The 25,062-nt window shown below is 42.7% G+C and overlaps 1 protein-coding gene across 1 annotated transcript; it reads left to right on the top strand.

The window, feature by feature from the left end:
• Positions 1-1,464: 1,464 nt before the first annotated feature.
• On the top strand, positions 1,465-24,994 carry gab3 (GRB2 associated binding protein 3). The gene is made up of 10 exons (XM_066661457.1): positions 1,465-1,595; positions 12,097-12,400; positions 16,998-17,202; positions 17,867-18,204; positions 18,453-18,505; positions 19,436-19,670; positions 19,818-19,908; positions 20,242-20,329; positions 20,457-20,552; positions 21,363-24,994. The coding sequence occupies exons 1-10, from the start codon at positions 1,524-1,526 to the stop codon at positions 21,474-21,476; spliced, it is 1,596 nt and encodes a 531-aa protein (XP_066517554.1). The 5' UTR covers positions 1,465-1,523; the 3' UTR covers positions 21,477-24,994.
• The last annotated feature ends 68 nt before the right edge of the window (positions 24,995-25,062 follow it).

Raw genomic sequence — 25,062 nt, forward strand, 5'->3', positions numbered from 1 at the left:
CCCCTGTAGGAGGGACTGTGACTCCATTGGCTGCAGCACTGAATGATGGACAGATAACTTTGCCTGCTGATTGGCTAAATAAACGTGACGACCAATGAAAACGCGTTCTTTGTTTAGGAGCCGTGGAGAATCCGCCCCTCGCTTCGGCTGAGAGAGAGCTGCATGTTTCTGACTCAAACCATCGGCGTGACAGTGTAACCTCAAAAATACGGAACAAAACGCGTCCTGTATCGGTTCAAAACGGAACGCATCTTTTAGTGTCCAAATAGGGCTTGATTCTGCAGGATGGTTGGACACAATACGTGTGCGTATTTTGTCAAGAAAGCAATACTGACCGGACATGCAGTACATCAAATGGACATGCAGGAACAGCAGCAGCTCCCCCAGGTCCTAGTGCGGCCAAGTGTAATTACATTGTTAATATGGATACAGAGAGAACCGTTGTTGAAAATGAAATAATTTGGGGGTGTGCTAAAGAACATTTGTGTGTGTGGTGCAAGCTACAGACCCCAACGACGTCCATTGAGACAATGAACGAATGAATTAATATCTTATTGTAATTAATCCCTGTGGCCGCCAGAGAGAAGCAAATCCCCATAAAACATAGTCAAATTGTAAAGGTTTTTCAAACTGCAGTTAATGAAGACAACACAATTAAATAGAGCCACAGTAAACATGCACACCTGTTTAATTGTGATGTCTTTATAATAGAAGGGAACTGTGCTCACTGCAGCAGTAGAGCTCCCCCTTTTGATCACTCCCTGCTCGCTCACAGCTCAGTGGCTCAAACGGGCGAGTGGATCTGATTCCAGAGTTACAGCAGGAAAGATACAAGGAGACCAGTCTTTTTGAGGCCTCATTTCTCACTAGCAGCTCAATGCTAGTCGCTAGAGGGAAGTGTGTAGTGACTGTTTTAAAAATAGTGTGTGACACTGAGAGGAAAGTGACGATGAAGGCTGTGGGCGAATAAACTCTCTTCCTGTGAGGAACAAATGGCTGAGTGAAGCAGTGAATGTCCCTTCATAGAATTTTCCAGAGCCAGCGTCTCTCTCTTTCTGTTTGTCTGTCTCTCAGTCTGTCTGTCTCTCTGTCTGTCAAGGGTCATGTGCTGCTTTGTCACTAGACACCAAAAGGAGGGACATGTTTCTCCAAATATATATATATATATATATATATATATATATATATATACACACACCCCACATACACACACACACTCACACAGAAACATACATGCTCACTCACACTGCATGCAAATACATGTCCTTTCTCTCTCTCTCTCTCTCTCTCTCTCCCCCACTCTCTCTCCCATTCCTCCCTGCTCTTCTGTAGAACTCTATCTCTCTCTCTACCTCCTTCCTCCCTTTCCCCTCCTCTCTCTCACTCTCTCTCTCTCTCTCTCTCTCTCTCTGATCGATGCTGTTTAGTTCCTCCTCTCTCTCTCACTCTGCGCTGGAGGGTTGATACAGGGTTTTTTCGTGTGTGTGTGAGTGCGTGCGTGAGTGTGTGTTCAGTACGCAGTCATGAGCGCCGGGGACGTGGTGTGTACCGGATGGCTCGTCAAATCTCCACCAGAGAAGAAGCTCAAGAGATACGTGAGTAAAAAAAAGAGACTCTGAATTATTACCAGCAGCTTAGTGCGGTATTTCTTTAAAATATAAAAAATATATTGAGAAAGAGAGAGAGACAGAGAGATAGAGATAGAGAGAGAGCTAAGGGAGAAAGAGAAACAGGAGAAAGGGAAAGACAGAGTATAGAATGAGTGGGAAAAGAAAGAAAGAGAGTAGGAATGGAGACAGAGACGAGAATGAGAGAGACAAACAGACGGGAGAAAGAGGAAGAGAGTGAGAGAGAGAAATAGAGAAAGACAGAAGAAAGAGAGAGAGAGAGAGAGTCAGGTGCTGCAGTTCGCTGTTCGAACAACATTTTCTCTCCCTCATGGCTCTGGGTTTGATAGAGTGTGTTTATGTGTGTGTGTGTATGTGTGTGGTTCAGTGTTAATATTTGGATATTACAGGCCTGTAGCTCTGAGCTGAATGTAAATGAATATCAACTGGCTTTTGACTGCCTCACAATTATTATTATTATTATTATTATTATTATTATTATTATTATTATTATTATTATTATTATTGCTGTGTGTATTGGGTGGTGTGTTGTTTTCCTCGCTGTGCTCTGGAAAACACCCAGACTGCTGCAGGAGAAAGGCTTAATAGTTAAAGTAGGTTTTCCTCCAGACCTCACACAGTTCACACATTCAGACAGTGTGTGTATGCTGACCTCGTCTGCAGAGTGTTGCTGCTAATGGTCAAGCTTCAGCCCCAGTGTCCACTAAGGGCTGGTGTTTGTGGTCAGTGAATTACAGACGCTTCACGCGATGTTGTTTACTCCAAAGGCCCCGATTAAACATCCCCAAGTACAGCCTCGTTGATAAAAGACCAAGACTCCAGCCACAGCTCACAGGGTTAAAGCATTTACACGGTGCATAAACTGTGTCAGGGCACACAGTTTCCAAACTAAAAACAAGGCTTCAGCCTTTTTCTCTGAACAGAACAGATGAAGAATGTTTGAGTTGCTGAATGGAGTCTCAATGTTGTAATAACGGTGTAATAATCCTGTGTTACTGTCACTAGGATTAACATTACATATCTCTTATATTCAGTCAGAAATATTACTTCTAAAGGGATAGTTTGGCTAAATATTTTCATGTTTTAATCTATTATATAACATTTAACATATAACACTTAACACGTCATTTTATAATAATCCATAATTACTAATCTCACCTCTTCCAATGACATATTCTAACTTCTAATAATCCTGTTTTCACAATATAATAATTCCTCATTAATCATGTAATATGTGTGTAATGATCTACCACTAATTATCTAACAATCCTGTGATAATCTCTCAATAATACATTATAATTATGTAGTAATTATTACCTTCCTCTAAAATTTCAGTAATTATATATTAATAATGTAATATCACTATAAAAGTCTTGTAATAATCTCCCATATATCTGATAACAATCTTCCAATAATCATGTTATAATCTTGTAATAATTGTCCAGTAATCATATGGTAATCCTGTAACTATTGCCAATTAATTCTCTAATAAGTTTTGACTAACCTTGTAATAGTTTATAATCATGCAAAAAATCATGTAATAAACATGTAATAACCTCGCTGTGAGTAAAAGCAGCTGTAATGTGATATATGACAATGTTTACACTGAAATGGCATGAGGTGCTGGCTGTTGGTGTTGAGAATGCGTGTGTGTGTGTGTGTTGGTGTGTGTGTGTGTGTGCACTCAAAAAGCTAACGTCTTCCTGGTCTTGTGATGTTTTGTTATGGAGCCATGTTCTCCTATGCGCTGTCGGTGGTTGTAGTTTTGAGGGGTAGGTGTTTCACTGCCTCCAGCAGAGCCAGCACCACAACATCTGCCAGCAGAACTGCTCCAGGGTTACAGCAGAGTGCCACCAAGCCGCAGGACAGGATTCTACATTAGGGGCTGGGGTTATATTAACATTTTTTTTCAATCACAGCAGCCCTTAAATATATGCAACATTTCAAGTCACCTCAATGTCACCTCAATATTCCTTGAATATATGATTGGAACAACAGATCTGGTGGATGTTTTACTGAATAATTTTCACTCACAACATGAACCCATCGCCCCGCTCCACCAACATATTTATTTTTAGATGCTGAGAGATGGTGAGAAAATTCTGACATTCTTCTTCTAACATATTTTGAGTTTAAACTTAAACACTTCTGACTTTTATCCCAAAGATGATGCAGTTGCATTTTTATGATAAAGTTTTTGCCAGTGAAATGTCAGAATATACTACAGGGCATCTTTGACAAACCCAGATGACATTGCAAAATGCCACAGCACATCGGTTGAGAAAGGCTGGGTTATAAGATGGTATCAATCCACTGGCGATGCTCTGTAAGTGCTACAAAAAGTTCTTCGATCAGTGTCGTAGAAGAACCATTTTTGCGAATATGTTTAAATGAGTAAAGTACCTTAAGATTCAGTGATGGATATTGAAACCTTTAAAGGGCTTCTCACATTCATGTATCTCTTAAAAAAAAGCATATTCCTTTGTGGAACCAAAAATGGTTATTCTACAACATTCTACAGCACCTTTATTTTTAAGAGTGAAGTGGAGGAACAGGTCCCTTCTCCTGAAGAGCAGTGTGTCATGATTTTTTCTGCTGTTGCTCAGCACTTGCTCCAGATGGATTCCACTCCAACCAGAGTGTACTACTGCCACAGCAAAGCATGTGGGACACTCTAGAGCAGCTGCACATGAGCTTAACTTCACCATTACACCATACACTTCACCTTACATTAAGGGGTATGGGGTGTAATTCCCCCCCGGAACTGGGCTGTAGAGCAGTGGAGTGATGCAGCTCCATCCAATACCTTTGAGAGTGTGAGAGTGTTTGTAGGGCTTTGTCTCTGGCTCTAGTTGCATGCTGGTGTGTGTGTGTGTGTGTGTGTGTGTGTGTGTGTTTATGTATGTGAGAGAGAGATTGTTCCTGTTTTCTGTGGTGTGTTTGTTGTGTTTCTGTTTCCCTGTATGTTACAGTTGTTCCCCTACAGCGAATCATATTCTACTTACCACTGTTCTCTGCAGTTTTACAAGTACAGACTGTGGATCAGACACGGCAGTGCTGCTGGAGTTTTTAAACCCTGTGTCCACTCACTGTCCACTCTGTTACTCACTCCTACCTCATTGATCCACCTTGTTGAAGTAAAGTCAGAGACAGCAGCTCATCTGTCACTGCACAGTCTGTGTTGGTTGTCCTCTAGTCCTTCATCAGAGGACACAAGACACAGCCCACAGGAGACTGATGTCTGAAGTTTTTCATTGGTGGACTATTTTCAGTCCAGCAGTGACACAGGGCTGATAAAATTTCAGCTGCACTGCTGTGTCTGATCCACTTGTACCAGCATAACACACAGTAACACACCACCACTACGTCAGTGTCATTACAGCACTGAGAATGATCCACCACCCAAATTATACCTGCTCTGTAAGGGTCCTGACCATTGAAGAACAGGCAGAAAGGAGACAAAGAATGTATGCTGAGCAACAGATGGACTGATGTGTTTATTAACCCTGGTCTCACTGTTAATGTGTACGAGTTGAGGGTCTGAGTTGGTGTTGATGAAACCTGTAGGTCCCTGGGCTGTGGTCAGATTTTACATACGTCAACAATTGTAATTGTAAGTGTTGTTGATATTATTGCGTGTAAAGCATGTCATCCTTCCTTTCTCGGCCAGGTGACACTCTGTTTTGTGTGTGGTTTTGTGAAATGTCTGAATGTGTGTGTGTGTGTGTGTGAGTGTGCGTGTGCGTGTGTTGTTTTGCTCACCGAAAGTATTGGGACATGGCATTGTGAAAGCGAGATTACAACTAATTGTTTTGACAAAACACAGACAGTGTTTTGAAATCATGGGTGAGAGAGAGAAAGAGAGAGAGCTGACAGACAGAGATGAGAGGGAGAGAGAAACAGAGAAAAAGAGAGACAGACTTGGAGAGAATGAGCGAGAGACAGGAAAGAGAAAGAGAAAGGATATTGACAGAGAGAGTGGGAGAAAGGGTAAAGAAAAAAATGAAATTGAATTAAAGAGAGAGAGAGAGAGAAGAGGACAGAGAGGACAGGGAAAGGTGAAAAGAAGAAGGAGAGACAGAGTGAGAGAGAGAGAGAGAGAAAGAAGGGATAGAGAAACAGGGCCAGTTCTGATAGCCTAGAGTGCAGCTGTATGTTTGACTATATTTCTGAACCTGTGTGTGTGGCATTGTTTTTGTTTTAAACTAATGTTTATTACAGTCAGTAAAGTCAGTAAAATGAGATACTTGGGGCCAGCACCCCCTGGCTGTAAAAACTAATTTACTGCCTTTTAAATAGTTGTAAGTCTGTTGCTTTGCTTTATGCAAACCATAGTTCGACACTAATCTAAACGCTAACACAACTAAGCTGTCACACACGCTGGGGGCAGGACGTCCTCTGTGTCCCACCTCCACTGTGCCCCACACGTACGTGGTTGTTGAGCCCAGCTGGTTGAACTCGCTCAGGGCACAAATTCAGAACAGCTCCAGGTCTCTGGAGAAATAGCTCTTAGACACACTGACTATGCTAAGCTAGGCTAAAGTAGGCTAGGCTAAGTCCTACAGGGTCTAACTAACTTCACAGGAGATTTATAGTTCATCCTTAACTGCTGAATAACAGATTCTCAGAAAAGTTAAAGATCTCAAGATCGCTGTCTGTCTCAATTTCTTCCTCTCATTCTCTCTCTCTCTCTCTCTCTCTCTCTCTTTCTCTCTCTCTCTCTCTCTCTCTCTCTCTCTCTCCCTGCATATTTGGGTGAGGGTGTTGTGTTGTGAGAAAAGGAAGGTAGGGGTGGGCCACCCATCATAAGATGTATGTTGAAAGTGTTGACCCCAATGTGTGTGTGTGTGTGTGTGTGTGTGTGTGTGTGTGTGTGTGTGTGTGTGTTTCTCTGAAATTTGGGCGTGTTGCAAAACATGGGAAGTACTCTGACTGCCAGGCCGTTGGGGAGTGACCCAACAGGCTGAAGTGAGTTATTGTAACAAAGGACCATACAGGCAAAAATGAGCTGGCTGTGAGAGGCCTGTGTGTATGTGTGTTTGTTTTTGTAGATGTTGAGGAACACTGGGTCCTGCGTTTGTAGTAAAACCAGGTAAAAGCAGAGCAGATCCCCAGTAGGACACTCCTGATCTCAGTCAGAGCCTTTTCTGAAATCTACACCCTGAAAAACATGGTTAAAAAGTTCTTGATTAAAGACAAATGTTCTGTTTAGGACCATGAGTACTAGCTATTGTTGTGCTTAAATGTTTCTTTGTACAGTGAAATCATAGATTAATTATGTGTTGTATCTGGTTTTCTGTAGCATGTAGGATTAAGTTTAGATGTAGGTTTATGTTTATGTTAGGGTCGAGGGTATAGGCAAATACCCAGATATTAACATATTCAAATTAAATTAAATCAAATTAAATTAAAGCTTATCTGTCACATACAGAGTCATAAACGGTGCATCTAATAGTAAAAAAAAATTGGTTTCAAAATTGAGATCTCAATATAAGCATTAACATATGAAAAAGATATAAACTGAGGTAATATGCGAAGGAAACGAAACAAAATCTAATAAAATCTGAAAATAAGCTGCAAATAGAGATTTAAAACTACACATAGGATAAGTTAAAGATATGCACAGAGGCAGCAATATAATATGACTATGGATTCTAGCTCTAGTCCAGCCCACATCCCCCATTTTCATGGCCCACTCGCCACATGGATTAACAGAACTTGGGCGGACCACTCACACTTGTCAAGAGGTGCCGTAGGTGACCACAGATCATCAGGTTCAGTGTTATTAACTCATGAAAACAAACACGCTTGTGTCTCTCTGTGTGTGTGTGTGTGTGTGTGTGTGTGTGTGTGTGTCTGTGCACTGTAAGCATTAATTCCAGACATGGATTAAGGTCTGTGTTTGTAGAAGATGACATCATCTTTGGAGTTTCCCACTCCAGAAATCTTAAAATATCTGGTGTGTCTCGCTGACCGCTTCTGTGTCCAAGTGTTTACTGTAACTGTGTGTAACATCTTATTCCTGCTGATTATTTTTATCCAACTGGGAGTCCATCACAGCCAAGATTTAAGACCAGAGATAAATCAGAGGCCGGGACACATAGCTGGACACACAACTAGACACACAGCTGGAATCGAGGTGTAGAAAAACACACTGACTACAGCAGTACAGCCCAGTTTTCTAATCAAGTGTCATCACTGTTTCTTAAGGACCTTGGTTCTAGCTCTAGTTGGGTCGGTCCTAATCTGGACCTTGGTTCTAGCTTTAGTTGGGTCGGTCCTAATCTGGACCTTGGTTCTAGCTTTAGTTGGGTCGGTCCTAATCTGGACCTTGGTTCTAGCTTTAGTTGGGTCGGTCCTAATCTGGACCTTGGTTCTAGCTCTAGTTGGGTCGGTCCTAATCTGGACTTTGGTTCTAGCTTTAGTTGCTTCGGTCCTAATCTGGACCTTGGTTTTAGCTCTAGTTGGGCCAGTCCTAATCTGGACTCCAGCTCTACTTTGTGTACAAATATCATCATGTAGGTAATTAGTGTCCGTTTACCAATCCGAACACTTTTTTCAGAATCTGGCGTGCTGATTGGCAGTGTGAGTTAGTGCTGGACGCTGTGTGGTGTTTCAGGTCAGTCAAATTTGATGTTGTTATCACTGTAAATAGTAACATTACAGATGTTCAGTTCAGCAAATGGCGGAGAGTTTCCTGTGCGTGCATGTGTATGCGAGAGAGAGTATCTGTTTTCTATAAATAAGGAAGTACTAGAATTCATTTCCCTGAATTTGAGAACAAAAAAAGCAAAAGAAACGTGTGTGTATTAGTATATCTACGTATTAGTGCGTATTTGTGTGTGTGTGTGTGTGTGTGTGTGTGTATGTGTGTGTCTGTGTATTAGGGCATATGTGTATGTGTGTGTGTGTGTGTGTGTGTGTGTATACCTTGAATATAATTTGCCAAAACAGTCCAGTAAAAGCAAAGAAGGACCGACACTGCAGTGACACTGATGTGGCGGCGGTGTGTTAGTGTGTGTTGTGCTGGTACGAGTGGATCAGACACAGCAGTGCTGCTGGAGTTTTTAAGCCCTTTGTCTACTTACTGTCCACTCTGTTAGACACTCCTACCTTGTTGGTCCACCTTGTAGATGTAAAGTCAGAGACAGTAGCTCATCTATTGCTGGACAGTTTGTGCTGGTCGTCCTCTAGTCCTACACCCGTGGACACAGGACACTGACCACAGGATGCTGTTTGCTGGATGTTTTCTGTTGTATGCAGCTGTATTGCTGCAGTGTCCAAACAATTATAGACATACTGTAAAAAGAGTGAATTCAGGTGTCTGAAGTTCACAGTGTGTTTAGAAATAAATTGGAATGATCTGGAGCAGCTGCTCATGAGTCTAAGGTCATATACGAGTGTAAAGCCCCTCAGCTCATTCGATTGGCTAAAAGGGACATTGTGTTTGTTTGATTTTTTTAAGAACTGGTGCTTTAAGAGCAGATGTGTGTGTGTGTGTGAGTGTAACGGTTAATGGCCTGAACTGAACTCCTGGGTCACACTCACACTTCCCGTGACTGAGGAACCTTCGGTACAGTTAAAATATGGTAAAGGTTCAAATCTTTATCTCTGCGCCGAGGTGTTCTTCTCTCCCGTCCATGTCCTTTCAGACCCACAGCACAGGTGTTTTTCTTTCCGCTCCACGTCCTTTCAGACCCACAGCACTGAGCTGTTCTTCTCTCCCCTCCACATCCTTTCAGACCCATAGCGCTGTGCTGTTCTTAGATACAGATAGATACATGAAGAAAGACATGTGCATACACAAACTTTTTCTCTCTAACACACACACACACAAGTGCGCAGGTCTGTGGGTCTGTAATTTCCTGTTTGTGCAGAATGCTGGGAACAGAACGAGTGGTTCTGCTCTCTCTCTTTTTCTCTTGCACTAACACACACACAGTGGAGAAGAGACTGTAGCAGATCTTCCTCGGTAATGTAGCGTGACCAGAACAACCTCAGTGTGGTTAGCATAACACATTCCCCAGAATACACACACACACATTAGCCTTGATAAAACCTACACCCCTGACCTTGATTCTTCAACAAACATCAAAAGCCCCATTAACCACTTCCTCTCCACACTGTTGAATAATTAATTATTGTTAACGTTTTTTTAATAGCCATTAATCAATATTAATATGTATTTTAATACTTATTGAACCCTTACCTTATTTGTTTAACACCTTCCTCTCCCAGTTTGTTCATTCATTTATTACGTGTAAGCGCTTTTATCCAGTTCAGGGTCATGGTGAGTCCAGAGCCCGCTCGGAATCACTGGGCGCAAGGCGGGAACACACCCTGGAGGGGGTGCCACCTACCAGTGTGTTTTTAGACTGTGAAAGGAAACCAGAGCTCATGGAGGAAACCCACGAGGACACAGGGAGAACACACCAAACTATTCACAGACCGCCACAGTCCCAGTTTATCTTCCAGCAATTAACCTTAATATTTAATAGTCTGTGTTTTTCACAAATTATTCAGTAATAAATAACAATTATTTATTGATTTAATAGATCATGATCACATATGATCTACAGTAGAACTGCTTTGGTTAGAACCCCACAAGCTCCACAGCAGTGTTCTCTAAACAGCCCTGTTCAGCCCTGTCCGCTTTCAGTGCCTGTTCCTTTAAATGATAATGAGCCGCTCGCTGTTCACTCAGACCCGAGCACACAGCAGTGGGGAGTGAGGAGCAGAAGCTCTGGTTTTTAGCCATTTTCTCTCAGTTCTTTTTCCTCTTCTTTCTCGTTTTCTCCATTTTTACTCAGTGCTCTTATTTCTCCGCACATCTTGTGTCTGTTCTTCAGTGTGTAACCTCGTCTTTGCACTCTCACATAAATGCAGGTCCAGTGCTGTGATTGGACAGACTCAGACTATGAGTCACTGCAAAGACTCCCAGAACTCGGTCCCAACCTCCTCGGAGTTCACCTCCCCTGTCTCCAGATCATTTTTGGCTGATGTTGGAACTCGCAAACTGTTTATTAAGACTCTCAGTATTAATGAGTTATTAGTAATAAGTTGTTTGGATGTAATGGGGGAATGGCGTTCCTGTGTGAGCTTTACTGCTGCGGTGTTTTATTCTCATGCGATGACCTTGTATCTCCTTGTGTGTCTGATACTATGATTAAAACCACTGGCAGGTGGCATGTGTAACATCGATGATCTGGTCACAGAGCCCCCTGTGGAGGGTGGGGGGTGTATCAGGCAGTGAGTGAACAGTCAGTTCTTGATGTTGATGTTGGAGCGGGAGAACTATTCAGTGTAAGGATCCGAGGGCCACACTGTGATGTATATTCTGTTTTGGTCGGTCTCCAAATTTCTGTGTTTTTGAGGTGCTCCCGGTGTGCTGTGGTCAGTACTGACCCAAAGTGGTCAGAGGAACACAGCTTATCATAACTGTAAAACTTAAAGTTAAAGAACTTAAAATTTAAGAAGGGAATGAGGATCTAATATGAATATGGCACAGATATAGTAGAAAACACACACCCACACACCCACACACACACACACACACACACACACACACACACACACACACTGAGTGCTTCTAACTGAACATATGACCGTTAGTGACACTTCACCATCAGCGGTTACATCCCACGGTCTGTTTCCTCTCTCTCTCTCTCTCTCTCTCTCTCTCTCTCTGTGTGTGTGTGTGTGTGTGTGTGTGTGCGTGTGTTTGTATGAGGTACAGAGCAGAGTGACCCTGAGAGAAAACCCAACACAACTATGTAGAAGCAAAGAGGAGGAGGAGGAGAAAAAGAGAGTTAGAGAGAGAAAGAGAGAGATAGGAAGGATAGAGTGATATAGAAAGGGAAAGACACAGGGAGGAGAAATAAAGGAAAGAGGCATGAAAAGAATGGAAAGAATGATAGAGAGAATTTAGAATCTGTCTGTCTCGCTCTTTCTCTCTGTCTCTCTTTCTCTCTTGGCTCTCTCTCTCTCTCTGTCTCTCACACACACTCTCTCACTCTCTCTCACTTTCTCTCTCTCTCTCTGTGTATCCCTCTCTTTCTCTCTCTCTCTCTGTGTATCCCTCTTTCTCTCACACACTCTCTCTCACACACTAACTCTCTCTCTCTCCCTGTGTATCCCTCTCTTTCTCTCTCTCCCTCTCGCTCTCATGCTGTTACTACGGTTACGCAGTGGTTTCACTGATGAAATATGCTGAAAAGTAAAAAAAAATGGCTGAAATATACGGACAGACATAGGACAGAGAGAAATGGTGTGGGTGTGCGTGTGTGCAAAAGAGGGCAAGCGTTTCTGTTGAAAGTGTGTTATTAATAGACATTAGCCAACAACATTTACAGTATCTAAGTATCACAATATACAGAGTACTAATATCATCTCTCTCTCTCTTTCTCTCTCTCTCTCTCTCTCTCTCTCTCTCTCTCTCTCTCTCTCTCTCTCTCTCTTTCTCTCTCAGTCATGGCGGAAACGGTGGTTTGTCCTCCGGAGAGGTCGGATGAGTGGGGATCCTGATGTTTTGGAATATTTCCGCAGTAAAAGCTCACGGAAGCCCATCAGGACAATTGACCTGCAGGAGTGTGAGGTGACCGTGCAGACGGAGATGTGTCCTTTCAAACGGCACCTGCCCAATCAGCACCTGTTTGTAGTGAAGACGGCAAGCCGTGTCTTCTACCTGTTGGCCAAAACGGCCGAGGAGATGAACAGCTGGGTCCGCAACATCGGCCAAATCTGTACTTTCTCTGCTCTCAACGACAGCATAGGTGAGAAATACAACACCTGCACTATACCTGTAAAACACCTGTGCAACACCTGTCCTATACCTGTAAAACGCTGGTACAAAACCTGCCCTATACCTGTAAAACACCTGTACAACACCTGCACAACACTGGTACAACACCTGCTCTATACATGTAAAACACCGGTACAACACCTGCCATATACCTGTAAAACACCTGTACAACACCTGCACTGTACCTGTAGAAACCTTTACACCAGTACAACACCTGCATAACACCAGTGAAACACCTGCAATATACCTGTAAAACACCTGTACAACACCTGCACAATAACTGTAAAATACCTGCATTATACCTGTACAACAGCTATACACCAGTAACACAACTGCACTATACCTGTAAAACACCTGTACAACACCTGAACTGTACCTGTACAACACCTGCACTATACCTTCACAACACCTACACAACACCTGCACAACACCTGCACTATACCTGTACAACAACCATAGGTGGATAGTAACGCACTACGTTTACATTTACCAATCTGTCCAATGCACAAGCTCTTTGTTTTGTTTTGTTTTTTTCGAGACATCCAACAGAGGCTCTGTCACATGACTGCGTCTCACCAATCAAATGTAGCCACTAGCAACATTTGACTCTGTTTCACCAATCAAACAGAGCCAAGCCGTCACATGACTGCACACAAAATCCCAGCGGCAAAAACAGGCGGAAACGAGCACAGAAGCACAGTACAATTGCAGAGACAAAATAATCTCTGCCTATTGAGCCCATTGTTTTGTTAGTGAACATGTAAATACACAAAACCACACACACACAATTATACAAACAAGTTATTGTGGCTGAATTTAATTTATTTTCATTTGTAGAGATTTAATTTATTATTGTTTTACTTGTTTAAAAGATATTCTCCGGCTCTGAATTTGTTCATTTCTGTTTTATATTTTTGTGTATTCAGGTGTATTATTTTAAGTCCTGATTATTAAACAAAGAGATTACTCAGCAGTTACTCAGTACTTGAGTAGTTTTTCACTTTTTACTTTTTACTCTTACTCAAGTAATTAATTGGCTTGAGTACAATTTTGGCTACCCACCACTGACAACACCTGCACAACATCTGTACTATAAAAATAGCACAGTTGAGACTACCTGGACACCTGTAGCTCAGTAACCTAAAACACCTGCACTATACCATAACACAGTACAGAACACATTTTTAAACTGTATGCTAACAATATCTGTACAAACACAGCTATATTTATGATATTCTATACACATATAACATCTGTACAATGCCTGTACCTGTACAACACTGTATAACATCTGTACTAGACTTTCACCTCAGACCAGCATCAGAACACCACAGGTAACACTGGGACAATATATTAACCATAAATTTACCTGTTCAAGGTAATATCAGCTCTCTGTGCAAACCCATTCCTATCTTGTAATTGAACCTGCATTAACTCCTGTACATGTTCAGCATCTGTACATCTATAACATCTGTACTATATCTATGTACCTTAAGAACACCTAGAGATACTCCACCAGACGTCTTCGGCGGAAGAAAGTGTTGAAGCAGGTTTATCAGAGTCAGAGGCGTCCGCAGCTAACATTTCACTGAGAAAGAGAGACATTAGGTCCGTTCTGCGCTGGTCCATTCTGGTTCAGTCAAGCTCCTGTGTTAATATTCAAGTCCATCCTTCATCTCTCTCTCTCTCTCTCTCTCTCTCTCTCTCTCTCTCTGTCTCTGTCTCTCTCTCTCTCTCTCTCACACACACACACACACATTCAAATTCATATTCAAATAGGTTTTATTGACATGAGAGGGACAAGCACTGACAACACACACACACACACACACACACACACAGACACACACACAAACAGAGAGAGAGATAGAGAAATAGAGAATTGCTTTTTAAATTTTATTGTAGACACATAAGCTAGAGCAAGCATGCAACAATACAAGTTCACACACACACACACACACACACACACACACACACACACACACACACACACACACACACACAACATCTCAGAGATTAGACACAGAAACCACAAGTTTACACATTATACCAAAAGATAACAGAGCGATGACAGATACTTAGTTAAGAGAGTTTTACACAGCACACACATGCACAAACAGAGAGAGAGAGAGAGAGAGAGAGAGAGTAAGAGTTTGTGTTTCTTTAACACAACAAAAGCAAGGCAGTGTTTGGCAAACTTTGGAACCATGAGAAATTTTAAGCTGGTAAATGTGTACAAAACACACATACTCTCACACACACATACACACACACACACACGAGGGTGGGGTGGCTACTTCTCAGAATAATAAACCACGCACCATCTTTAAAACTGAACAGGGACAGTGTGTATTCCCACCAACACAATACACACACACTTCCACAAAAACAAATAAAAAAAACATGACAGCTATGTGGAAATATATATATTCTTTATAGACAAGCACTAACCAATAGAAATAGACTCTCAGGAGCAGCTGTACATGCGCCTAAGGTCACCATGCCCAATGTCAACTTGTCAACTGTTGGCCAGATGTATTTAAAGTTTATCTGTGTTCTCTGGAGTGATGGAGATCCTCTGGTGTGTGGAACAGTGGAACTGTGTTCTCTGGAGTGATGGAGTTCCTCTGGTGTGTGGAACAGTGGAACTGTGTTCTCTGGAGTTATGGAGTTCCTCTGGTGTGTGGAACAGTGGAACTGTGTTCTCTGGAGTTATGGAGTTCCTCTGGCTTGTGGACCAATGGAACCATGCTCTCTGGAAAGATGGAGTTCCTCTGGTGTGTGGAACAATGGAACTGTGTTGCCTGGCGTTATGGAGCTCCTCTGGGATGAGTTGGAGTGGTGTGTGTGATCCAGATCTAATCACCAACACCAGCCCCTAAGGCTCACTGATGATTATGAGGCTGAACACAATCAAATCCTCACAGCTCCACTACGTCTAGACCAAAGTCTCCCAGAGGAGCAAAGAGTGGTTCTGCAGTGAAAAGAGGAACACACTCCTGATTAACGCCCTGAAAAGAATGAAGACAAGCAGGTGTACACAAACTTTTGCTCATGTCTGTGTGTGTTTTTATATATTTGTGAGGACCTCGCTCGGGTAGGAGTATCTTTCATTGTGTGGTATTTTGAGGCCATTATTTGGTCCTTTAATATAATTTATTTTTACATCATTTTTCAAAATATTGTGCTTTAATGTGATAAATTAAGAGTGAAATTATTTATTTTTGCGTTACAGAGGTTAAGGTTAGGGTTATGTGTAGCATTAATTATTAATTATGAGCATTAATTCCTCATGATTATAGCAAACCAATGTGTGTGTGTGTGTGTGTGTGTTTGTGTGTGTGTGTGTGTGTTTGTGTGTGTGTGTGTGTGTTTGTGTAAAACGTCCGGGGTGTATCAATAGATGCGTGGGAAATATTAGCAGCTGGTTTTTACTTTCTGTTTGGAATTGGGGTAAGACTCTCTCTATTACACACACACACACACACACACAAAATCATAAACACAGGAACCAGCTACAGCATGCAAATCGCACACACACACACACACACACACACACACACACACACTCTAATGCAAATACCCTGTTGTTGAAAGTTGCCCTGCTCTGATAACTCTCAAACAACTGAAAAACTGCCATATTCACTGTGTGGCCTAAAGTTTGTGGACATTCCACTCCCTCCTTGAGACAGCTTCACTCTAGACAGCCTCATAATCATCAGTGAGGTTTAGAGACTGGTGTAAGTGATTAGTTCTGGATCACACACACCACTCCAACTCATCCCAGAGGAACTACATCCCTCCAGAGAACACATTTCCTCTGTTCCACAGCTGTACATCCCTTCTGGGGAACTCTTGGCATTGGGCATAAGTACCTTAGGCTCTGTGCAGCTCATGAAAACAATCAAGGAAACTAAGGACAGTGTCCGTTGTGTTGTGATTGTGTAGTCACACACACACAAACACACACTTTCATTTCTCTAAAAGTAGTGTGTGTGTGTGTCATGTGTTGTGCGGTGTTGAGGCACGTGACAGTCAGCCGCTGTGTGTTCAGCTGGACAAGGGAAAGGTCAGTTTTTAAAGAAAGAAAGAAATGTCACTTTTGAGTTGAACTGCATTGAGTCACGTTTTACTGGGCACTGTGCCACCTGCTGGGCGCTCTCTGTCACTACAACACATAGTCTCTCGTACTTATTTTTGATACAATAATTTTATTTCATTTGAATGTCTCTCTCGTTCTCTACCCATTTTCATTCTCTCTCTTTTCTTCTTTATGTCCCTTTGATGTCTTATTATTTATCGTTCTGTATTTTTTCTCTCTCTGTCCCTTATCTTTATTCAATTTTTCCATATTCCCTTCATAATCTCTTCCACTGCATATTTCTGTCAGTGTTATTCTTTCTGTGTAAATGACTTGTATTTTACGCTTGCATTCATTTTCTATCTTTTTTAATCTCGCTCTCTTCCTTTTCATTTCTTCCTTTTCATTATCCATTATTATTCCTTTTAATCTCTCTCTCTCTCTCTCTCTCTCTCTCTCTCTCTCTCTCTCTCTCTCTCTCTCTCAGAGTCGGTGGATAGTTTGGCTCACACTCCCTCCTCTCAGCAGCCCTCTCCAGCTCTCTCTACCCACCTCCCCTTCACGGCCAATCAGGATGAAGTCACCAACGGTGACGCTGCAGTCAGGGATACACCCACTGAGTCAGACGGCACTCCACCGTTGGATTACCTCTTCCTGTCCCAGTGTGAGACGGGGAGGAGGTGCATCAACAGGTAAGCCCCACCCACTGGGCTGCATCGTCACAGCACCTCATGAATATGAAATTAATTCTGGGACGCTTTAATACACCATAGCAACTGCCAAGCAACACTTTAGCAACCACCTGGTACACCATAGCAACAGCCTAGCAACATCTTAGCAACCACCTGACACACCACAGCTACAGCCAAGCAACACCTTAGCAACCAACTTGGGCACCATAGCAACTGTCTAGCAACACCTTAGCAACCACCTAGGACACCACAGATACAACCATACAACACCTTAGCAACCACCTGGAACAGCATAGCAACAACTTAACAACCTGGGGCACCATAGCAACAGCCTAGCAGCACATTAGCAACCAACTTGGGCACCAGAGCAACTGTCTAGCAACAACTTAGCAACTGCCAAGCACCACCTTAGCAACCACCTGTGACACCACAGCTACAGCCGTACAATACCTTAGAAACCACATGGGACACCATAGCTACAAATTAGCAACCATCTGGGATGAGCTAACACCAACGCTCAATCATAACCTTAACCAAACTGTTTCATTCATTCATTGACGAAACTATCTGTGTCCCTCAGGTGGGACAGCATATCCAATTCTGTCCCTCTGGTGGACATTCATTCATTCATTCATTCATTAACAAGACTGTCTTTGTCCTTCAGGTGCGACAGTGTGTCAAACTCGGAGCGTTCCTTTGAGCAGAGTTCATTAGAGAACGTGTCTGAGGATGCCTTCATCTCTCCCGTGGTAACAGACCCGTCCCCCTCACCTTTCAGCAGCGCCCCCTCCTGTCCGCCAGTATTCTCCACCTCTGGGAACGTGTTTCGGTTTGATCGCCCCTTCTGTTCTTCACTTGACACATACACTCCACCCCCACTCCCCCCGAAACCCACACACCTCTCAGATCATCACAGCAATGAAGACACCATCCACAACCAAGGGCAGAACAGCATCCTCCCTCGGAGGACATCAGTGTCTGGCATGGAGCACTTTAGAAGGGGTAACACACACACACACACAAAATTTCACTTGTCCTGGAAAGTATGTAGATGTACACAAACACAGACACACAGGATGAGCAACTTCACGCTTACCCCTTCACCACACACACATGACCTCAGACACAGAGAAGTGTGTGGAAACAGTTGCTTTACTGGAAGCAGCACGAGTCATCATTGTATGTGTGTATGTGTGTGTGTTAGTGTATTAAAATCAGTGACGTTTATTCGTCTTTTGACATTTCCACAGAATTCGAGCTGACCTCTAAAGGACTTCGCAACAAAAGACTGAGCCTCAACTTGGTAAACACACACACTGGACAGGAGTTAACGCACACACACTGGACAGGAGTAAATACACAGACACACAAACATTAGACAGGATTAAACTGGACAGGAGTAAACAAACACACACTTTCCCTTCTCCAGCTGAAGACACAATGACTGACACTCATGTGCCTCAACACCACATGACACACACACACACACACACACACACACAGTGGACACGAGTAAACATACATATATTGAACAGGAGTAAACAAACACACAAATAGGAGTAAACACATTTTATATTTACATTTATGGCCTTTTGGCAGACGCTCTTATCCAGAGCGACTTACAAGGTTACTGGTATTACAGGTAGGCCAAAGCAGTGTTAGGGGTCTTGTCCAGGGACTCTTATTGGTGTAGCACAGACTGGTTGCCCAGACCTGGAATCGAACCTAGGTCTCTCACATGGGAGCCAATGGTGTTACCACTGTACCACACCAACCACATCAACACACACAGCTGACCCCTACACCTCTAATACACAGGTACTACACCATTATTACACCAAAAATACATTTATTAAAAAGATATAACAATTCCGGGATGAAACTGCAGCACAGAAGATGTTTGAAACTTCAGCGTACGACTGAATATCAAACAAAAACTGTTGAAATAATTTTGGTGTTTATTAAAATATGTTAAAGTACAGTCAGTCAATTTTCAAACAGAAATTAGCTACTAATATTTAGGCAGTAAATGTTTTTAATGAAATACGAATTAACCTGCTCTCTTGTCCCTGAATGAAGCAGTTTACACTCCATAGAGAGGATGTCCCCCTCCCCTTACCCCAGCCATTTTTAATATAGGTTTGCTACAAAATCTCTGTTCTGGCCAATAGATGTCACTTGAATCAGGGTAGGAACAATTATTAACTGCACCTCTCTCTTTGTCTATTTATAGCCCATATTATTGGCCAACGTTGTGCCAGAGAACCAATCCGAAGACACGTACGTGCCCATGGCATCTCCGACCGCGAACTGTTTAGACGCTGCATCTAATGGTTACATCCCCATGAGCCCCACGGTCCCAGCCTCCCTCCTGACCAATGGGAAAGCAGAATCCCCTCTTCCTCCCACCCCTGACCTGGAGCCTCCTCCAATCAACCGCAGTTTGAAACCCAAGCCCAGGAGACGTGGTACGGTCAGAATGCTTTGGTTTTGTGTGGTCTTTAGTTTGTGGGAAACTGGAACGGCGTTCCCTGGGTTGATGGAGCTCCACCAAGTTTCTCACAAAGGCATTTTGGCTGGTTTTACACCCCTGTTGTTTCTGATTGGCTCCACAGAGAGGCCGCCGCCCCTTGACCTCCGAGGTCTGTCCACCATCCGAGAGTTTCCCTCACACCACCCGCTGACCCGAGCCTTGACGGAGCCAGGGTGAGCAGAAAAGACGACAAGAAAATGACAATCATCTGTCACACCATCCTTCATCCTCTCATCTCGCTCTCTCGTTTTCTCTCTTTCTTTCTGTTTTCTGTTTCTTCAACCATCTCTATCTCTTTCTTTCTCATTTGTATTTCTCTCACACACAATCTCTCTGTCTGACATTTTCTCTCTCCTCCTCTCTTTCTCTCTCCTCTCACTTTTTCTCTCTGAGTCTGATTCTTTCTTTCTCTTTTCTCTTATTCTATGTTCATTTTATCCTCATTGTTTTTGCCCTGTGTGTGTGTTTTGTTAATTTATTTGATTGTGTTTATTTATTTAATGCAGCACCTCCACTCACTGTGTTCCACTGGATAGACGATGGGTGCGGGGCCTAAATGGCTCTGAACATGAAGCAGGAGGCGTCACGCCTACGGTAACAACAACACCATCAGTTCATCTTATTCTAATTAGTTTTTGTTACAAAATCTTGGCATTTAATTGAGTTGTGTAGACATTTGATATATTCTATATGTGTGTGTGTGTGTGTGTGTGTTTGGCAGTTTCCTGGCTGCGACTCCGTTCCCTGGCTCAGACGCTCACACCTGGATTACCTGTCTCTGGACTTTAACTCTGCCTCCCCCTCACCTGTCTTAAAGGTACAAAGGTTGCCAGTTTGGTGCTGTTTGTGATGATGATCTCGTTCTGGATCATTAGGAAAAAATATCAAAAATTGCATCATTTTTGCCATACAGAAATCCAACTTAGATCTGGAATCACTTATAGGGTCAATGGGGTTCTTAACCTGCTGGTCTTGACCCTCTGGTTCCTGGGGGGTCATGCAAGTAGTTCTGTAGACAACATCTAGACCAATGCTCAGCCCCTCAGTGCGGCAGATGATGTACTAGTTTTGTGATGGCTAGTGCGGACCCCGGAATGATCAACACTCCCGCAGCGAACCCCTCTGAAAGTCCAGTCCTCGCTGATGTTGAATAATGAATGTCCAGTGATCAGTGAATGGTCAGAGATGGTTTCCGTCATTACGTAAGAGCTGCGAGTTCCGCTTGTGTGTTAGTTTTAATCTCGACGACGAGGCAGTTTCTTCTCAGCATCGGCACTGAGTCAGCAAATGACTCAGCATAAACACACACACATATACAAATAGTGACACATACAGAATACCATGGAAAAAAACACAAAACAACAGTATAGAAGAGGTGCACAGAGCAGATTAGAGAAGCGATGAGAAGAAGTCAAGACAAGAAGTGAGGAGATGTGAGAAGGGAAGTAAGGGGTAGAGAATAGGGATGAGAAATGAAGAGAAAATATACAGAGAAAACTGTTTATATATTGAAAAAATGGCACTGTATATTTTCTGATGTCATGTACTGTATGGTTCAGACAGATATGAAAAGACTTCATTCATTCAAGCAAAGTATTCATTCCTTTGCTTGTTTGTTTATTTCCAGAAGCCTCTGCTGGACGAACAGAGAGTGGACTATGTCCAGGTGGACGAGAAGAAGACCCAGGCTCTGCAGAACACCAAGACAGAGTGGAAGGACATACGACAGTCTAAAGTCTAAACTATGAGACGGCACCAGCCCTGTCCACAAACAACTGGCACCAACTAGGTGCAGAACAGACTCAGTCTGGACTTAGAGGAACTTTCTAGAAAATACACTATATGGCCAAAATTATATAGATGCCCAGTGTTTCTACAGAAATGAAGGAAGTTAAACAGAAGTGTGTTCCTCTCCTACTGCAGTAATATCCTCAGTTCTCTTGGGGAGGCTTCACTCTAGATAAAGGAACATTGCTGTGAGGATTTGATAGCATTTAGCCACAAGAGCATTAATGATGTCAGCTATTGAATGTAATGTACTGAATGTAGAGAATGCTGTTTCACAGCTCCGCAGCCCAGTGCTGGGTGTCATTATGGCTCTTTTCTACTGCATGGTCCCTACTCTGCTCCACTGGACTCTACTCTGCTTTTCTGCTTCTCAGGTAAATTTTGGTCCTGGAACTGGGTTCTTTTTTATTCCCTGCTCTCTCGTGGTTCCATGCGAGCCGAGTAGGGACTAAACCGCGACGTGTAAACGGTGAAGAGCACTGATTGGCCAGAGAGAGTATTCACTGTACGCCATGCAGTGCAGATATCCAGCACAAACCCACCACCTGTAAAATCTCTAAGCTATAGCTTGTTTTTATTCAACTCATAAAATTACTCAGTTTTTTGTAATGGATCAGTGACTGATAAAAAATCCAGCGAGAGCTGGACACCGCAACAAGGAAGGAAAAAATTCTGAGCTGTGTTTAGTCCTATATTAACACAGCTTAACATTACCGCCTTTGTTGCATTTTCCAAAACTGCTGTTTCTGTTAGAGACAACACCCAATACATTTCGGGGGGCTGTGGGATTGGGAAACCAACCAGAGACCAAACAGAGAATAGAGTCCAGTATAGTCCAGTACAATCCAGTAGAGTAGGTATCATGCAGTGTAAAAGCACCATTAGGCTCATGAGCAGCTGGAATTTCAGCTCATTCTTTTTTCAAAAAATTATAAACACTGTGTCCACACTGGATGCCCCTTAAAGTAGCTGACTGCACCCATTACAAGAGTTGTCTGCAAACTTTTGGACACATCATATAATTAAAAACAGACCATTAAATGCAGTGGATAAAGACCAGGTTTAACAATTTCTATAAAATTTGCTCAAGTTTTCAACAGAGCCTCATTTTCTTGAGCGTCAGGTACAGACTGGGCAGAAACTCAGACGGGAGACTTGGAAGCTCCTAATTCAGACCTGGAAGTCCACTTAGTTTAAGCATTAAGGGGTTAATATCACTGCAAACGCACCTCAGCCTCTCACTGTGAGGAGTTTATAAATTCTGGACATTGCTTGGTTGCTCTGATTTGCTCTAAATGTCTGCTGCAGCTCCAAGGACTTGTAATCACTGACTGGACACTTTATTGAAAACCCCTACTTTGTGCCCTCTATGAACAAATGTTTCAGGACACCTCACACCTAATGTTTTCATACAAATGAAGGGTATTTATAGGGAATGTCTAGAGAGGGTTGGTTTATACCCCTCTATCCCACACTTGGCATTGTGCATGGTGTCCATTTTAATACTAAAGTCTTTAATATATAAATGATAACTAAGTGCAATTGCTCTCAGAAGTTGAACGAACACCTAAAAAAGGCGAAAGTGTGGATACACAGCAAGGGGACGCTGTAAGAGAGGTGTTTCCAATATAGTGGCCATGTTGGGTATTATGTGCTGTTTTCATTTTCTTTCTGTTTTAAGACTGAGATTAAACTGATGCCTTTCTGCTGTAATCATAAACGTTAAACACTAACAGCCGGGAGGCGGCTACAGTGATGAAGACAGAACTCTCACATCTGCTTTATTTAAATTAGGACTATGTTAGTTTTGATTTGGATAGATTTATAAACAGTTTCACCTGGCAACATTTTCACACAGCTGCTGAGAGATTACTCTCTGGTGACACTGCTCCCTTTCGAGGGGGGGAATGTCAGGCAGTGAGTGAATGGTCAGTTCTTGAAGTTGATGAAATGATCAGTGTAAGGATCTGAGGGCCACACTGTGATGATTATAATGTCTTGATCAGTTTCCAAAACTGTGGTCTTGGGATGTGTTCTTAGTGGTCAGTACAGACACAAAGTGGTTAGAGGAAGAACGACTGTTGTCCTGGAACCATTCATACACAGCCTGACACTACCCCCCTCTACAGGTGGCACTGTAACCAGATCATCAGTGTTACTCACTTCCTCTGGCAGTGGTTTTTTAATGTATTTTATGTATATATTTGCATTGTAAAGTATATTTTTAAAATTCTAGCAGACCCTAGCCTGTGACGAGAGGACTCTCCTCAGACGAGCTAATACTGCGAGTTAATACTTTTAACACTGGCGCTGATTGGAACAACGTTGACTCTCCATCTGGTACACACCGTCTAAAGTGTAGGTGTTTGGAAGTGTTGCCATGTGATGTAAGGTTTAGGGACTTTGCTTAGCAACAAAAAATCTACACCATTAAAGTGGAGTTGCTGTAGCCGCCTGTCCAGCTGTGTGTATTTAATGTGGTTATTAACACTGGCTTAACACACTGTGACACAGTCGTGACTGCACGACATCGCCAAACTGCTGTTACATAATCATCATCATCATCATCTTGTGACATCATTAGGACACTGTGACATCATCATCATCACCAAGACATTACAAGTAGAAGCACAAGAGCAGAACTGTCACTGTGATGTCATCCGTGTTTAAAACCAGCCTAAAAAAATGAAGGGTTGTGTTCAGTTCATGGAGCTAAAATGTGTGTGTGTGTGTGTGTGTGTGGGTGTGTGTGTGTGTGTCTTTGCTAAAAGCAGCTAACATTCGGCTCTGCATTTCACAATCAATTCACCACAACTGGACCTTCAAAAATAAATCGACGAAGTAAACAGTGTCACTGATTTCTTCTCTTTTATCTTGCTCATTGTAGTTCTACAATTACAGACTGTAGTCCACCTGTTGCTCTGCATACTTTATACACAAACTCACCCAGTCACTCAAACACCTGTGGACAGTTTCACACATTCACTCCACCTACAACATGTGTGTTTTGACTGTGAGAGGAAAGCAGAGCATCTAGAGGGAACCCACACAGACACAGGGAGAACACACAACACTCCTCACAGACAGTGACCCAAGGAGAGGATCCCATCCAGGACCCAGGGACCCTACAGCGATTTTGCATTAATGTTATTTAATAGAGATAATGACAATCTTTGATAATGATGCTAATCTTGTAAATAATAATGAGACAGAGGGGGGGTTGTGCTCAGTTGATCTTTGTGGTGTTCATAACGAAGTTTATTATGAAATAATGATGATTTCATATCAATCAGATCAAATTAAAACATTAAACTCATATTTTCCTTCATAAACCAACATTGTTTTCATATGGCACTTATTCACACGGTGCAATTCCACACTTCTCCCAGTCAGCACTTTCTCCTCAAGACCTTTCTTCCACCTCAAAGATTCCTCCTCAAGACTTTCTCCCCGAGACCTTTCGCTCCAAAAACCCCCTCACCGAGACATTCTCCCCAAGACCCCCCCCCCCCCAACACCCCCAGATCTTCCTCCCCAAG

This window comes from Hoplias malabaricus, chromosome 2 (assembly GCF_029633855.1).
Source record: "Hoplias malabaricus isolate fHopMal1 chromosome 2, fHopMal1.hap1, whole genome shotgun sequence".
Lineage (NCBI taxonomy): Eukaryota > Metazoa > Chordata > Actinopteri > Characiformes > Erythrinidae > Hoplias > Hoplias malabaricus.

What these genes read in the sequence shown, in the direction of transcription:
- gab3 (XM_066661457.1), top strand. Translation starts at nt 1,524, where the DNA reads ATGAGCGCCGGGGACGTGGTGTGTACCGGATGGCTCGTCAAATCTCCA. An exon ending in AAAGACTGAGCCTCAACTTG is followed by an intron (nt 18,506 to 19,435) that starts GTAAACACACAC and finishes GTCTATTTATAG; the next exon opens with CCCATATTATTGGCCAACGT. An exon ending in CCCCCTCACCTGTCTTAAAG is followed by an intron (nt 20,553 to 21,362) that starts GTACAAAGGTTG and finishes GTTTATTTCCAG; the next exon opens with AAGCCTCTGCTGGACGAACA.